The following is a 17,153-nucleotide window of genomic DNA, read 5'->3' as shown; positions in this document are numbered from 1 at the left end:
TCAACAGCAGAACAGACTGGACGAGGCTCAGCAGCCAAACAGCTACTGTACTACCGCCAGCAGCATTGTGTGGAAGGACAACGTGGAGTTGGGACAGACACCAGTCCTGCAGCTCTTCATCAGGACTGTACATATTAAAATTGAATTCAATGACTGTGTGTGATGTTAAGGGGGTCACTCATTAAAAGACCACAGAAAAGCTGCAGCTTAAAGAAGCTATTTAGTTTATTTCAGTTTCATTTAACATGTAGTTCAGTTGCAGTGCTCTTTTTCCAGCAGCATGGTTCTGATTAATAAAGCAAGCATGCGTCACTTGTCATGGAGACTGGTGTGCACATAGACGCTGCTGATTATTGGACTTTAGTGTTTCAAAGTTTCACATGGCAGTTTTGTATCAGCCTCTCTGCCTGGCTGTGAATTGGGAGTGTGCTGCTCTGTTGCCCCGGCTCGCTCTGGGGGCTTCCTCTGGCCCCAAGATCTGCTTAGCCTGAGGAAGTGGTCCATGTCCACCCACGTCTTTCCCACACAGCCCCCTTTTGGCCTGCCTGGGGTCAGTGTGGGTCAGTGCCTTTCTGCCAGCTGCCATCACTCACGGATGAATCCACAAAGAAAGACACCAAACATGCTGAGAGTCATATGTGTGTTTTAGATGTGCTCAGATACACACACACACACACACACACACACACACACAAACACACACACACAAATATTTACAAGGCTCAGAGCCACTCTGGTGTTTTAGGCTGCTTCACAAGAAATGTGCTGTACTGAAAGGACAACAAAACATCCTGCATTACAAGTCTAAAACATGGAGGTGCATAGTTGGATGTCCTGCACGTACTCTGTACCTCACATCACATCACTTTCCCATAAGGGCTTTGTTTTCACAATTGTGGCACCAGCATGGTGCAACTTTGCTATTAATTTATAACAACATGTAGTAAGATTTATAAATAAGATTTCTAAATATAAATTTATAAAAATAATCATACTCAATATTTTCCCCATGTCTTCCAAAGAGTATTTAAAATATAAAATAATGCAGTTCAATAGCTGTTTCAAGTCTGTACAGGTTGTTGGTTAACTCCTCTAACACGGCCCAAAAGAACATTTAAATCAACCTGCTGTAACTATTTAACCTTAAACTCTCAGCTTCAGACTGACTGTGGTGTCTTAGTGACTATAACGGGGAGAATGGAGCCTCTGTCATTTGAACACTTGTTTGTGTAACTGTGGTGAGCAGGTACAATCTCCCTCTAACTGAGTGAGAGTCAGTGGCTTAAACTGCTGGATTCAGGCCCAGCAAGTTCCAGAATAATGTTGAACTGTGGAGCAGTTAAAAAGACTTAGAAGTCATTTAAAACTAGCATTCATCTCTGATATCCAGTCAGGAAACTTTAAAAATATCAAGAATTAGAAACATAGTTTTGTGTGTTTGTTACAGCCACAGCAAGAAGAGGATCATGGGTAATATGCACTGTAGCACCATGTTTCAGTTCAGTGAGTGGGACTACACAATCCGAGCTCCAATCAATAGATTGATAGACTTTGTTTTCTGAATATGAAAACCACTGTACCACCGGGACTATGAAGAGACTCCACAGGTGATCTCATGGTCTCTGGAAACATTAACTGCTTTTCAAGTGAATTTCTTAAACCTTCCTGATATTTACAGAATAGTGGATCATGTTAATAAACATTAAGCAGTATAGATAATAGATGGATGGATGGATGTTTGAATGAAATGAGTATGTTAAAGTGTTTTCACATAAAGACAATTGGACATGGGAGGTGAATTTACTGCCAGAGCCTCCCAGAGGTCAGTTCTGTCCTGTTGTCACACACTGTAAAAAAGAGAAACACAGCTGTGTGTGTGAATATGCAGAAGTCTGCAAAAAACTGTAAATGTTCCATAATATTTCACCTTCTTCCCTGGTGTTGTCAGTAATGTGATGTGAAGGTTTATGAGCTATTTGGCTCTGACTTTCAGACACTCCTCCATACATCACCACAAAGATCCGTCTGAACCAGGCAGGAAATGACAGTGGCAGGTCAGGCAGCAGATGCCTCCAAGCACGCCTGGGTCTCACAGGGCTACAGGACCACTGGGTAGCATTTGACAGAAAACACCATGCAGCCCAGGTCCCGCTACTCCTTTATTGTGCAGTAAAACAAATTTGTGCAGTTCCCAGGTCTCATGTTGCACAGGGGAAGCCCTGGAAGGTATTTGAGTTTGTGTTTGCTTCAGAACTTTCTAGACAATGATTAGAAGTGACTGTGTAACTTGACCTGGCTGCTCATTGCTGAGACATGTATGATGCATTGACAAAAGTATGTATGTGCATGTCTGTGACATCCTGTTATATTTAAATGTACACGTTTAATTATATGCACTCATTACACACATGCACACACAGACATACAGATACACACATACACATTTACACATACATTATGTAAGACAGTCACACATCAAGTTAGTAAAGCCTCTAACCATGTATTTGAACTGGCCTATTGGTATCAGTGTGTCAAGTTTCAGTCTGCTCTGTAACTGATTCCAGACAGATCCACATGTTTAAGAGTGGAAATGGGAGTATGTCTATAAATGTTATAATCTGATAGAGAGAGAGAAAAGTTGCTTCCACAATCTTTTTCCTACTGTATGGTGGGAGACAGAAAACTAAGATGCATTTTTAATTTGTGACTTAAATTGCATTGTATTGTGGGTTTATCATCAATCCAAATGCCAAGGTGTTTATAGTGGGGAACTTTCTCAATTGGGATTGTCATGTTTGGGAGCTCAAAATACAGGAAACAGACTCAAAATGCAAACTCAGTGGCTGACCTCAGTCCAGTAATTTATTCTTTAAGCCAAAACACAAAAGCACCATGTGAGCTGCTTTCCATATTTTTGGGATGACGCCAATACAACTGTTGAAGTTGAAAATATTAGTTAAGCAATCAGTGATTAAAGGATCAGAGATTCTAAGAAGAATTGGGTCAAAGATGTTCTCCTGGAGCTTTCTTGGTGTCAGTTATATGAAGAGGTTCAGTAACTGAAAAAGGGGGAAAGGCAATAAATTCCGACAACAAAGAGGGAGGTGGTGTGGTTCAGCTCTTACTAACTCATACTGTTTGGAGATGGAGACATTAAGTGACATGAATACCATATTATTTTTAACACCACCACTGCCCTTTGAGGGTCTATCTTATCCATATATACTATATATACAAATTTTCATAGTCCTTAGAAAAAGTTATTATAGTAGGTGATTTTAATATTCATGTGGATGTCAACAACAACCACCTTAGCTCTGCATTTACCTCATTATTGTACAGTATTGTACAATATTGATGCAATTGACCATCACATCCTTTTACAGACACTGGAGAATTCTATCGGCATTAAAGGAACTGCACTAAATGTACAAACTGAGTACTATCAGATAGATAGGACTTAAGCCAGTTAACAACAACTCCATGTAGGGGAGAGTGGGGTAATATGAGCCATTTTTTACTTATGTTGTCCTGGAGGTAAGGAAAAATGACACAGAGATAGAATTGAAACATAACTTTATTTCAAGATGTCTCCTATCAAATGAAATTATCAAAATGCATCTCTGACAAAGCTGCCCAAAATAATGACTTCTCAAAAAAAAAGTGCTCAGGTAAGGGGTAAGTTGAACCATGTCAGTGGGTAAATTGAGCCATCTGGGGGTAAATTGACCATCTGAGTTTTAAACCTGAGCATATTGTGCTAACAACAGGTTTTAACAGATTTGAACTTGTGAGAACAAAAGGTTTTAGCAGTTTTGAACTTATCAGAACAAATCACCAGTTCCTTTCAAAACAAACCACCAGTTAGTCTCTAAACCATTTAACCATTTAATCGAAACAACTATTCAATGTTCCAACTGTCAAGGTTGCAGGGGAAAATGAACTGTTGCTCCCGCAATTCCTCCAGCAGTTCCTCCAGCCGTTTGAAGTTGTGGTAGCCTCTTCAGCACATCACTCCGTGGGAAAGATGCCTCATCCTTTTCCTTGAATGCAAAGGTGGGTTTCTTATTGCCTGTGATCGCTCGGATTCTTCTGAGAAATCTGGCACTCACTTCGTTGCCCTCAAGGCTGTCAACCAAGCCAATGTAAAGGTGGATTATGCATTTGGATACAAATTTTACGATGACAAAGTCACCAACTACCAGATCTAAGACATCTGGTTCACTTCTTTCATCGCTTGAGCTCTCATGCTCAGAAGTGTCATCAAATGGGATGGCAACATCACTCCCTTCAGAGCTGCTTTCCACTACGTTTTTTGTCTGGCTTCATTTCTTCTTCAGCTTTGCTTGCTCTTTGATGGTTCTTTCTGTTTTGCCTTTCTGTATATTTTGCCTCTCTTGGGCACGTTCAATTTCCTGCTTTTCAGGTGTATCAGTCAGGACTCTTGTCTTCACATGCTTTCGGTTTGTTTGTTTCCTGGGCTGCTGACTTTTGGGAAAGGGTAGAATCACAGAAGGAGACACATATCCAGCAGGGCTTGGGTGTGAATTTGTGTCACTTTGTGAAGAACATGGCTGTGCAGGGCCTGGTGAAGGTAGCTCAGCAGAAAGAGAGATTGAAACCATGGGTGCATCATCTGCAGCTGCAGCCTGCTGCTCCAGGTTGGGCCTGTCTGACACCATGGATGGCTCAAACTCTGCAAACTCTGAAGACATCTCTGTTGTAAGGCAAGATCCCAGTGGATCTGAATCCAGATACAATATTCCGTGGTGTTGTTGTTTCTTGCACATCCTACCAGCTAAACCTTTCTCTGTCCAGTTGCTGGGGGTAGAAATGTTGTTTCTTTCTGCCAGTTCTGATGCCAGTTCACGGCATTTCTTTTGTGTGAGGCCATGAAACTGCTCCGCCAGCTTTTTTATATGGTCTGCTAGCTCCTTCTCCAACTCCAATGGGAAGATTCTGTTTGCTTCTGCTGTTCCCATGTACCCTGTCATTTTCACTTCCTCTTCCTCACTCTTTTTGATGTACCTCTGCAGTGTTGACCTGTCAATATTCCTCTCTTTTGCCACTGATCTGATGGACTTTCCACCCTTGGCATCACTGACTGCCCTCTTCATCTCTTCAATGGGCGTTAAGCCCCACCTTGTTTTCCTTGTGTAGTTTCTCGGCATGATATCTTTTCTACAGTAGTTAACATATGAAAAACACACCAAACCAGTTGAGTATACTCAAATGAAATACCATTTCACATGTCAAACACCTAACTGGATTTCAGTGCTCTATGGTGGGGTAAGTTGAATCATTGGTTCAATTCACCCCATAGCCTTTGGCTCACTTTACCCCATAGCCACCATTTTGGGAAAAAATGGGCTAGCTTATGGGCTAGCTTAGAAATTAAGGCTAATGTTTAGCGAAGTGATTAGCATGATTTCATATGTTAGTAAATCACTAACATGTATAATATATCATTTTAGACCAAGATATAATTGCTTTGACATAACAGTCATTTTCCCTAATATGCAGAAAATTTACTTTGACTAGCAAAAATCACTTTTTGGTGTAAAAAAATACTTACCCTTTCTCCCATGTGCTTTTCTGCTTCACAGCAAGATAGAATTGATGGGTGCTTCCTGAATTAATGGTCACATGACAAAACATGTGCACGGTTACCTAGATACAAGGGGTGGGTCAACTTACCCACTGGCTCATCTCACCCCACTCTCCCCTACACAGAAATTAGACATGGAGTTCCACAAGGGTCAGTGCTTAGTCCAGTTCTATTCAGCTTGTATATGCTTCCTTTGGGCAACATTATCAGAAATCACCCCATAAACATACATTGTTATGCTGATGATACACAATTACATTTGTCAATGAAACCTAATGAAACCAATCAGTTAACTAAATTTCAGACATACCTTAGGGACATTAAGACTTGGATGACCAGCAATTTCCTACTACTGAACTCAGACAAAACCAAAATTATTGTAGTTGGCCCTGACCACCTCAGAAATACATCTTCCAATGACATAGTTATGCTAGAAGACATTTGCCCTGACCTCCAGCTTGGAGTTATCTTTGATCAGAATATGTCCTTTAACTCCCACATAAAACAAACTTTGAGGACAGCTGTCGTAATGTTGCCAAAATCAGACACTTTCAGTCTCAAAAAGATGCAGAAAAACTCGTCTATGCATTTGTTACTTCCAGGCTGGCCATTCATTATTATCAGGCTGTTCCAACAAGCCTCTAAAGACTCTCCAATTGATCCAAAATGATGCAGCACAATTACTGACAGGAACTAGAAAAAGAGGTCATATTTCTCCCGTGTTAGCTTTTCTACACTGGCTCCCGGGTCAAATCCAGAATAAAATTTAAAATCATCCTCCTCACCTACAAAGCCCTTAATGGTCAAGCTCCATTCTAAGATGTTATTGTTCCCTACAATCCCCACTAGAACATTGTGGTGTTGGTTTACTGGTGGTTCCCAGAGTTTCCAGGACTAGAATGGGAGGCAGTGCTTTCTGCTATCAGGCTCCTCTACTGTAGAACCTTCTCCCAGTTTGAATCCAGGAGGCAGACACCCTCTGCAGTAGGCTGATATTTAGGGCTGGCTTAGGCTTGCTTGAGCCATTCCTTAGTTATGCTGCTATAGCCCTAGATTGCTGGGAGATTTCCCATGACGCACTGAGCAGGTCTCACCCTCATCCCCTCTCTCTCTCTTTTATTCAACCCAACTGGTTGAGGTGGATGGCTGCCCACCCTGAATCTGGTTCAGGGTCAGGGTTCATCAATTCAGTGCTATATAAATAAAATTTGATTGAATTAAATTTTAATTGAATAATCTCTAAGGGAAACAATTGATTTCTTTTATGGATGGGTTTCACCAAGTTTCTGAGAGTACTAAGATGTATGGATTGTTATTTCTTGCACAGATATTAATACAGTCAATTTTTAAAATGATGCCTCGGATATTTGCATGCATCACACCAAGATCCCTCCTATTTTTAAGGTTTGCAGGTGAGATTGTGTGTGTGTAACTCACAGGTACTGCATGGATAGCGTCTTAAATGATCCTGAGTAAGACTGTTGAAACAGACACCTGGTGATCTTGGTAAAAATGTGCAAGAGGATGAAGGGACCTTCTTATGCATACCAGTCCATTTTTATTGGATTGTAATGGACTGGAATAGTTGATATTAATGAGGTTGGGTGAGAGAGCTGGGCAGCTAATGCTGGGGGTACAGTGGGGGGGCTGAGGAGATGGTGAGTGAGAGTGACCTGAAGAAAATAGTGGGAATTCAGCTTCCTCTGTCTGCATTAAGGCTCAGGCTGCAGAGCCTATATCAAGATAAAACACCAAAACTCAGTTCAGCTGAAAACTACCGAAAAACAATATGAACAAATGACTCAAACAAACAATGTTAGTATGCTCTCATATCTGGGTATTTTCAAACAACTGCTGGTTTCAAAGCCTTCCCACAATGCCACAAGGATTGTAAAAAAAATACTACAGCTTTAAAAAAAAGTCATCATGTGTAATTGGAGTGTATAAGTGTATAATGTTAACTTTATCTTAAGTTGTTAAAATCCTCAGATTCCTTTAAACAAAACTGATGGTCCCTTGGTGTCCTTGAAGCAACATTGATGACTGTACCCACTGTGTCACATTTTGGGGAAAATAGGAGAAGGACCAGAAAGTGCAGACAATAATTTATTCCAACTAAAAACAAAACAAAAGGTGAGCCAAAAACTCACTGTACAAAAGGAACAATGGCAAATGCAGCAAATAAGTCCATAGAAGTAAATACAGGAAAATACTCTGACAAAGAACTGGTGAAAGAGAGGACCATACAGTATATACACACTGGGATATTTATAATCGAGACACAGGTGGGGCTTAAAAAAGGAGGGAATACAAGACCAGAAGTAAAAACACCAAAGACCAGACAGTACAAGAGACTCCAAAATAAAACAGGAAGTACAAGACCAGGAAACATGAGGGAAATAATAATAATAAAACCCAGAAGCCAGAAACGCAGGAGAAATGATTACTACCAAAATAACACATCAACCTAAACTAGAAACACAAGAGAAAATACAGCATAACTGAAACTACATCAGTGCCAGTTCACTGACCATGCGGTCAGAAAAAGCAGCCAGGAGTCAAAAGAGCTGTGATGGGGACACACACAGTGAAGCAGTGTCTTGAGATACATTTGGATAATGACTGGAATATAGAGCAGCCATTTTGCTGATGTTGCAGGAGAGGAGAGAGGGCACATAATTTGGCTTTGACAGCTTGTGTGGAAGTCCTTTGTTGTTAGCTAAACAGGACAATCCTTCCTGACCCATCTGATCAGATGAAGGGGCCAAGTGTCACTCTGCAGAAAGCTGCAAGAGCTTTTGGCAAAATACAGCTGCTCAGAAAACCAAACTCAGTCTCCTATTGTGTGTTAATGCTACAAAGAGGCTTTGATGCACAAATGAATGGGGACTGCACACACTCACTGTCAACTCATACTGACAGTGGTGGATTTCATCATGTGCACTGTGTGATTAATGATCACATGGCACTCAGTCCACCTTACTGAAAGCCTCACTTGATCACTGTAACAACTTCTAAAGTCTCATTCACTGTTAGAGGGGAGTGGCAGCCACACACAACACTTATCACGCAGCCACTCTCTGCCAGCAAAACTCAGAGCTACTGCCTCTTTCTGTTTCTCCACTTAACTCTGCTGGTCTCATATTTTTACCACTAAGTCCTCCAATGTAAATGACCACGTAGGTCGCTTGTCCCTGTCCTCTGGTACGACCCGTATGAGTGTGCAAGCAGCAGGCGTACCAGACTGTCATTGTCATGGTAATAAACATGGTTAAGCTTATGGAACCGCCATGGTTTGGTTAGGTTTAGGCAAAGATTATTGTTTGGGTTAGGTTAGGTTACTTTATTAGTACCCATAGGTAGATTTGTTTTGCAGCTAGCCAGATCAAGACATCCATTATCACAAGTAAAATGCAGATGCAGCATAAATACCTAACAAACATGTTAAAAAGTTCCTCAACAAATAATAAAAGCAATGAAAACAAGCAAATTATATAATAATATATATATATATATTATATATAATGATAAATATATTATATATAATGATAAATGTGCGCAAAGTTCCCCTAATCAAGGTTTATTGATAGGATCACAAGTAAATAACTTCTGGAACTGGGCCAGGTTAAAATACAATAAATAAATTAAAGCTGGAAGCAGCGCTGAACGGGCCCTCACATCGTGTACCCGTCAAGAGACGTGCACTGCAGCTGTCACCAGACAGCATGTTAATCTAAAATGTCAGTTGACCCTGTGTGCAATTTCTCAACTGACCCAAACAAAACTGTAAGGAAAGCATCAATCCACATTCAGCTATGGTAATGAGAAGACGTGCGATTAGATGAGCAGAGTGATTGGAGTAATGGAGGAAGAGCAGTTACTGCCCACTGAGTCCTGCATACATGAACAGAAACACAAAAAGACCTGGTCACTTGCAAACAACATAGGACTAATTACCACAGAACGAACAGCACTGTGCCAAAAGTCTAGGCACTTCAGTTGTTTTTACTCATATCCAACAACACAGGAACGCTTTACTGTCAATTCTGCCAAATGTACACACATACAGAGGATTGTCGTCATAACATTTGCAGCATTACATAGAGGGTGCAGTTGCTTGGGTGAGAGAGAGTGTGTATGTGTGTGTGGTTTTTCTATAAGAAAGAGTAACAGAATACTGAAAGAAACTGGATTTTGTGGCAAGGGGAGCTTAAACCATCTTGACTGGTTTTAACAGTCTTAACCATCTCTGGACACACGTGAAATGGATCTTTGTCAACCTGCTTGATGAAAAACAATGATGTATGAGGCATATCGTTTCCTGTTGCCATTAGGTGGCACTACCAATATACTTGGATATTGACATGTAGATGTGCATGTCACCCACATGTCAATATTCACAACATCCTGTTAATGTTGGGACCCTCATCATCACTGTGAAATTTGGGGCTGATTGATTAAGCTATGGCTGAGTTACAGCAACTTTAATGCAATTTCCTGTTTCAATGCAAGGCATCGAAATTGTGTTCAGCGAGGCATCGGAACCGTGGAGGTGGTCAGCAGCACAAAGTTCCTGGGGGTGCACATCACAGACAACCTCACCTGGTCTGTAAACACTGCATCACTGGTGAAGAGGGCACAGCAGCGGATGTACTTCCTGCAGAGGAAGAGAAGAGCCCATCTGCCCCCACCCATCCTCACCACATTCTACAGAAGCACCATAGAGCGCATCCTGACCAGCTGTATCTCAGTGTGGTGTGGAGGCTGCAGTGCCTCTGACTGGAAGGATGTGAGGAGAGTGGTGAGGACAGCAGAGAGAATCATCGGGACTTCTCTTCCCTCCATCCAGGACGTTGCACAGAACCGCTGTACGTCTCGGGCCAGGAAGATCTGCAGTGACTCCTCTCACCCCCATCATGGACTGCTTACCCTGATGGCCTCTGGAAAGAGGTTCCGCAGCATGCGGTGTAGGACCACCAGGTTCTACAACAGCTTTGTCCCCCAAGCCATCAGACTGTTAAACACTTAAAATTCTTTTTCAACTACTGTCTGTAAATACTCAGTGCTGCTGGTCTCACACTAGACTGCTGTTGTACATTTATATAGATATTTATATATTTAATATTCATTCCATACTGTTGCTGCTAAAATCGCCATACACCCTAAAAATCCTACTGTACATACCTAATTATTTATATATATTTATTCATATTCTGCTTACAGAATTTTAGCACAAATACTGCACTGAAACTGTAAAAACTGAGGCCTATGCAAACGAAATTTCATTCTGAAAGAATGAAATTCACCAGTCTACAGTTAGGCAAACAATCTACAAATGGAGACACTTTGGGACTGTGGCTACTCTACCGAGAAGTGGGCACGCAGTCAAAAGCACAAGAAGACTGATCAATGATGTAAAGAAACAACCCCGAGTGACATCCAAAGATTTGAAGGCATCATTGGAGCTGGCTAACATCTGTGTTCATGAGTCTACAGTACGTAAAACATTGAGCAAGCAGGGTGTCTATGGCAGGACACCATGAAGGAAGCTGCTGCTTACTAAAAACAACATTGCTGCACGCCTGAAGTTTGCGAAAGAGCACATTGACACTCCACAGCGGTATTGGCAAAATGTTTTGTGGACTGACGAAACTAAGATTGAACTATTTGGAAAGAACACGCAGCACTACATCTGGCATAAAAAGGGCACTGCATATCATCATGAAAACATCATCCCAACCGTAAAGTATGGTGGAGGAAACATCATGATTTGGGCCAGCTTGCAATCATTGAGGGGAAAATAAATTCCCAAGTGTATCAAAAAATTCTTCAGGATAATGTGAGAATGTCTGTATGTCAGCTGAAACTCTTTAGAAGTTGGGTGATGCAACAGGACAAACCAAAACACTGGAGCAATTCCACAACAGAATGGCTTCAGAACAACAAAATCCACCTTTTGGAGTGGCCAAGTCAGAGCCCAGACCTCAATCCAATAGAGATGCTATGGAATGATTTGAAGAGAGCCATACACATGAGACATCCCAAGAATATGACAGAGCTAAAGCAGCTCTGCCAGGAAGAATGGGCTAAAATTCATCCTGAACAATGTGCAGGTATGGTCCACAGCTACAGGAAGCACTTGGTTGAGGTTATTGCTGCCAAGGGGGGGGTCAACCAGCTATTAATTCCAAGGGTTCACTTACGTTTTCCACTACCATTTTGAATGTTGAATGAGTGTGTTCAGTAAAGACATGAAAGATAAAAAAAATTGTTATTTTAGGCACATTATATCTGTCAATACCCTTGACTTAGATGAAGATCAGATCACATTTTAGGAGAAATTAATGCAGAAAACCCTGAAATTCCAAAGGGTTCACATACTTTTTCTTGCAACTGTACCTCAGAGAGGGCTATCTCCATCCCCAGGTCTGATAAATAGTAGCCCATCTCAGAGTCCCTTACCTTTGATTGCTCAAGAACAGACTGACTCCATACTGCTCCAGTCTGAAATGGTGGAGGAGAACATAGCCTCCCCTTGCCAGTAACTTCCTACCCCTGCTTCCTCACCAACCCCTCCTGAGGCTGGCATAACAGGAGACAATGGGGCCTCCTCGCAGCTTCAGAGGCACTCTCCGACTCCATCCGTCAGAATCCTCTGCACCTGTGGAGGAGAACAGAGCCAACATTAAAAAATATCTCAAAGTCACAGTTAACAACAAACTCCCCACTACACTTTACAGTAATATAATAGTGGCAGGCCTAGACTGTCTGTCTCCTAGCCCCTTACCTTCTCAAACTAGTGTCTCCACTTCTCTCCCCCCAGCTCCAGGATCCCAGGTGAAGCAGCCAGAGGGGGTGAGGTCTCCTCAAAAGAATTTTGGTGAAACAGCTCAAACACAGAAACGAACCAAACAGGACATGATGATGGCAAATCTTTCGCAAAGCAATAAGGCATGACAGCCTGCCCAATCTGAACCCTGTACTAAGAGCACCTCACCTCATTCCCATCTGGGGACCATATCCACTTTGGACTGTAAGCCGACTGTCCACAAAAGAACACAAGAGCACAAGATCAGGGACTGGCATCTTACACCAAGAAAATCTATTATAATAATAGGAGACTCAAGTCCCACAATTTAGTAGTAGGACATCCAAATGGATGGCTTTCCAGGAGCACAATTTCACCAAATGTGAAAAGGTGAAATCCTGAAAAAAAAATCCTCCCAACAAATCTGTGAATACAGTGGTTTTATCTGTCGGTCTTAACAACTGTCTTAGATGGCATCAGCCCCTAACCATAATCAAACAGCTCAATATGTTGCTACGAACAGCGGAAGCAACTTTCCCAAATGCTTTAACTTATGTTCCCATTATTAACTTCAACAGCAAATTAGAGAAACAGCAAAAATACCTGCTCATACACTTAAATAAGTATATTGGAAAAAAGTGCAGGTACCTGTCAGAAATTAGCCCACTCATGTTTAAAACAGAGCCAAGGGATCCAGTCCACTGGACAGCTGACACTGCTGGAAAAATAGTGGAACACTGGCTCGATCAGTTAAACATGTAACAGGGGAGTAGTGCAAAACTGTTACTCCCCACAGTCCCAACGTAATCAACCTTTATTCTTTTTTCAAACTAAATAAATTACAAAGTGAAATATTAGAGAAGGGCCTTACTTTTATCCCGACACCAAAACTACCAGACCGAACACAGCTGCTGAGTGACCTGTACACGTATCATTAAAGACTTAAAATCTTAGACCATTTCCACTATAATTGAGACTATCCATATGTACCATTCACAAATAATTCCAGGTAGGAGCCTGCCTTTGATTCCCTGTCGGAACCGATCTGGGAACTGATCCACAGAGAAAAAAATGCTCCCTCTCAGTTCAGAGCCCTCTGTAGCTCTAAAGCTACAAAGCTAAAGCTAACATAACAGGGGCACAAAGGCAGGCTCTCTCCACACTCAGTAAAACACAAGAAATAGTTATAAAGCCTACAGATAAGGGAGAACAAATTGTACTCCAGAATAGATTTAATTATCTCCTGGAAGCGGAAAGACAACTAAATAATACCACTTACTATGTACCCCTGGAACAACCTCTGCAAGCTGAAATATAATATAATCAGGTCAATAATAAGCTAATTATATGAGGACAAATACATCACTGCAAAACAGAGAATTTACCTCTTTGGTCTGGATGTCCCACATGCCAGACTCTACGCAGGTACCTGCGGTACCTGAAATAAGGTTTACTTCAAAGAGACTAACAAACACACTCTCTTACATATGAGCAGCTACCACCCGAAACATATATTCAAAGGACTAATTAAATCCCAATTAATCAGATTCCACAGAATATGTACCTACTTACATGACGTAGATGAGGCTACCTCAGAGTTATTTAAAGCACTGAGACCCTGAGGGTATCCGGGCCATTTCCTTAGATCCATCAGGACTGAGGTCAGGAACTCCTTTATTAATAAAGGTGATTATGAAACTGTGAGGGGCAGTCTCACACTCATCCCGTTGGTGCTCGCATACTCACAACAACTGTTGGGGCTTATCACAGAGTTAAAGGCCAATTTCAGCCAGGCACATGAAGCAAATGATGCGGCCTATAGAGGAAATAAAAACTTATCAGACATTTTGATTCATATACGATTCGACCATGCCCAAAATAATACAGTGAAACACCTATTGAAATACTCACCATATATACTTAACAATTATTCTGGACAAGGAGCACTGGTAACAATCACTACAACAACAATCGTTAACATTTACAACAATCGTTATCGTGATCAATATGGGGCGGCATGAGTGGCAGCCTGTTGTGGCAGCTCTTGCATACTGTTAAGTTTTTTTCCTCTCTACGTCCATGTTCTTTAATTTTTTCTTTAGCTGTTTTTGTGTGGGGTTGTGTCCTTTTGTGCACTAGGGGCCCCAGTGTCGCTGTTTTTGCTGTGGCCCTACTTGTACTTTTTGCAACCGCACCAGAGGGAATATTGGGAGTGCAGCATCTTGGTGTTCACAGAGACATGGCTGACCACGGTAACCCCAGATACAAACGCCGCTCTGGACAGGTTTCATCTGGTGAGGGCGGACAGAACGACGGAGAGTGGCAAAAGGAAAGGAGGAGGAAAGGCTGTATTTGTTAATGATAGATGGTGTAACTCTAGGCACATAACTATTAAAAAACGACTCTACCATAGGGACACTGAACTGTTGGCCGTTAGCAGGAGACCTTGCTATCTGCTGAGGGAATTCTCACACGTTATTGTGATAGCATCGTATATTCCCCCCTCTGCTAATGCCAACGACGCCTGTGATGTCCTCCACTCTGTGGTAAGTGTAACAGTTATTGCAGACAAGTATACCAATGATGGTTTAATACTAAGCCAGTGTCAGTAAGATCCAGGAATGACTGCAGAGCCTGAAAGCCTGTGTCAGCAGAGATACCACACACACACACAACTGGATGATTTGAATTGAGGTGTATTGTCCACCAAACAACAAACATGAAATTACAGACCCTGCCTACCTAAGCCGGCTTCCTAGTATGCACATATGCACAATAAATGGACCCAAAATAATAAGAATGCCCTCTTTGGAGGTCTTCTCGAAAGAATTAAAGAGTTCAATGCCCAATGCGCACTGCTCCTTTATGGAAAGAAGCATAGGTTCCTTGTGTATGAGTATGTGTGTTCTTGTAATGTCTGTGTTCGAACTACCCGGGTAGATTTTTGAGTGTCAATCTTATCTGTCTGTGAATAAAGAGGGGATCGATGATGCTGTGTTCTGCAGACGGATCCTGCGGCTGGCCACACCGCGTTGCTGGTTCCTCCACAGTCAAATCTTCACTTTAAACTGGCTCGCCACTGAACACCAAGTTCAAGTCCCGATCGACTCGGTCTGGGAAAAAAAAACCCAATCTATGAACACAGCGAAGGATGCATAAGTTACAATCTGTTTTCTCTCTATCGATCTCCTTAAATCATTACTATCATTCAAACATTCTATTTAAGTATATCAATTATGAAAGATATACAACAGTCTAATCATTATAAAATGAATAGGATCGCATCACACAAGATATTTTAGTGCCAATGAGCTATAAATCATGTACTCTAAATCACAACATTCACTTAAACATGTAAATGAAATCACAGAATGTATTTAAAACTCACTATTTATATTTTTAACATATTAAATCTATTTATGCTTTTTAACTGCACTGTAAATATAACATATTTTAATTACACATATGCCCTTTAATATATCTACCCTTATTTATTCTTAAGATGAACCACACAGCCCTTATGTGTTCATTTCAACCATTAAATGATATAAATCAATCACATCTTACATATAATCAGTCAAAAGAGCAAATGCTCCCTCAATAAAATAACTTTTACCTCAAACTACTAAGTACAATGCACCTTTAATGGTGTAAAACGCTGTTACTGCTCTGCTTACAGTGCTAGAACTGCAGCTAGCTTAACCAAGTAGCTGCGTAGTGTAACATTAGCATGACAATGCAAAATTAGCTCGCGGCTAGCAAGATTAGCTCGGTACTAACGTAAACAATCTGTATCTGTGTTGTCGCTTGTACTCTCGGTGATAGTATCACAGCTCCGACTGGGTTTTATTCATAGATAAAGAGCAATACGATCACTTCAAGGAGTCATGATAGCCAACATGGCGTATTAGCACTTCTTACCGGAGCTAAAGCCTGCTAACAGAGGCGTTCCATTCCAGCTGAATCTTCACACAATGCATCACCCTGACGAACGAATAACATGTTAACAGTCTGTACCAGATGAGTTATGGTGAATTTCTGGTTTGAAGAGTGTATATTCCCTACTGGGAGTTCTCAGTTGGGAAGTTGTGTGCTCTCAGGCAATATCATCTCCCGAAAAGAGAGGGAACTCAGGCTAAGAGCTTTACTCATAGCGGACGCGCCACCTTCTGGTTGGCCAGGGAACTGCACTATAGACAACCCCAAGCTCAGGAACCCAGGTGGGTTACATAAGCAGGCTGCAGACACAGCACCCTCAGGCCCTCCTTCTTATTTCTGGTGATTTCAATCACGCCTCTCTGTCCTCCACTCTGCCCACTTTCACCCAGTATGCGACATGCCACACCAGAGACAATACAACCTTGGACATGTTTTATGCCAACACCAAGGAGGCATATAACTCATCACCCCTCCCTCCCCTGGGAAGATCTGACCACAATCTGGTTCATCTCCTGCCTGTGTACAACACCCTTGTACACAGGCAACCAGCTGTTACCAGCACAGTGAAAAGATGGTCCACAGAGACTGAAGAGGCTCTGAAGGACTGTTTTGAGACAACTGTGTGGACCAAGCTCAGTGACTCTCATGGGAAGGACATTGACAGCCTAACAGACTGCATAACGGACTATATCAACTTCTGTGTGGAGAACACTGTACCCACCAGGACTGTACGGTGTTTCTCAAACAACAAACCCGGGATTAATCCTGACATAAAGGCTCTACTCAAGGAGAAAAAGA

The 17,153-nt window shown here is 41.7% G+C and overlaps 1 protein-coding gene across 13 annotated transcripts; it reads right to left on the bottom strand.

The window, feature by feature from the left end:
• Nucleotides 1-207: 207 nt before the first annotated feature.
• LOC108886094 (uncharacterized) lies at nt 208-16,561 on the bottom strand. Of its 13 annotated transcripts, none has more exons than XM_051076276.1 (7): nt 16,482-16,561; nt 16,338-16,400; nt 13,065-15,529; nt 12,606-12,650; nt 12,396-12,497; nt 5,576-12,269; nt 208-5,181 (listed from the first exon to the last, which is right to left on the bottom strand). In XM_051076276.1, the coding sequence occupies exons 6-7, from the start codon at nt 5,656-5,658 to the stop codon at nt 4,326-4,328; spliced, it is 939 nt and encodes a 312-aa protein (XP_050932233.1). In that variant the 5' UTR covers nt 5,659-12,269; nt 12,396-12,497; nt 12,606-12,650; nt 13,065-15,529; nt 16,338-16,400; nt 16,482-16,561; the 3' UTR covers nt 208-4,325. The 13 variants fall into 13 exon arrangements, with proteins under 13 accessions (XP_050932233.1, XP_050932239.1, XP_050932236.1 ...); XM_051076282.1 differs by having other exon boundaries at nt 12,396-12,470; XM_051076279.1 differs by having other exon boundaries at nt 12,396-12,650; nt 13,065-13,134; nt 13,288-15,529.
• Nucleotides 16,562-17,153: the final 592 nt, after the last annotated feature.

Source organism: Lates calcarifer, linkage group LG15 (genome assembly GCF_001640805.2).
Source record: "Lates calcarifer isolate ASB-BC8 linkage group LG15, TLL_Latcal_v3, whole genome shotgun sequence".
NCBI classification, from domain to species: domain Eukaryota; kingdom Metazoa; phylum Chordata; class Actinopteri; family Centropomidae; genus Lates; species Lates calcarifer.
Note: the sequence above shows the minus strand (reverse complement) of the source record. Positions and strands in the feature narration are given on the sequence as shown.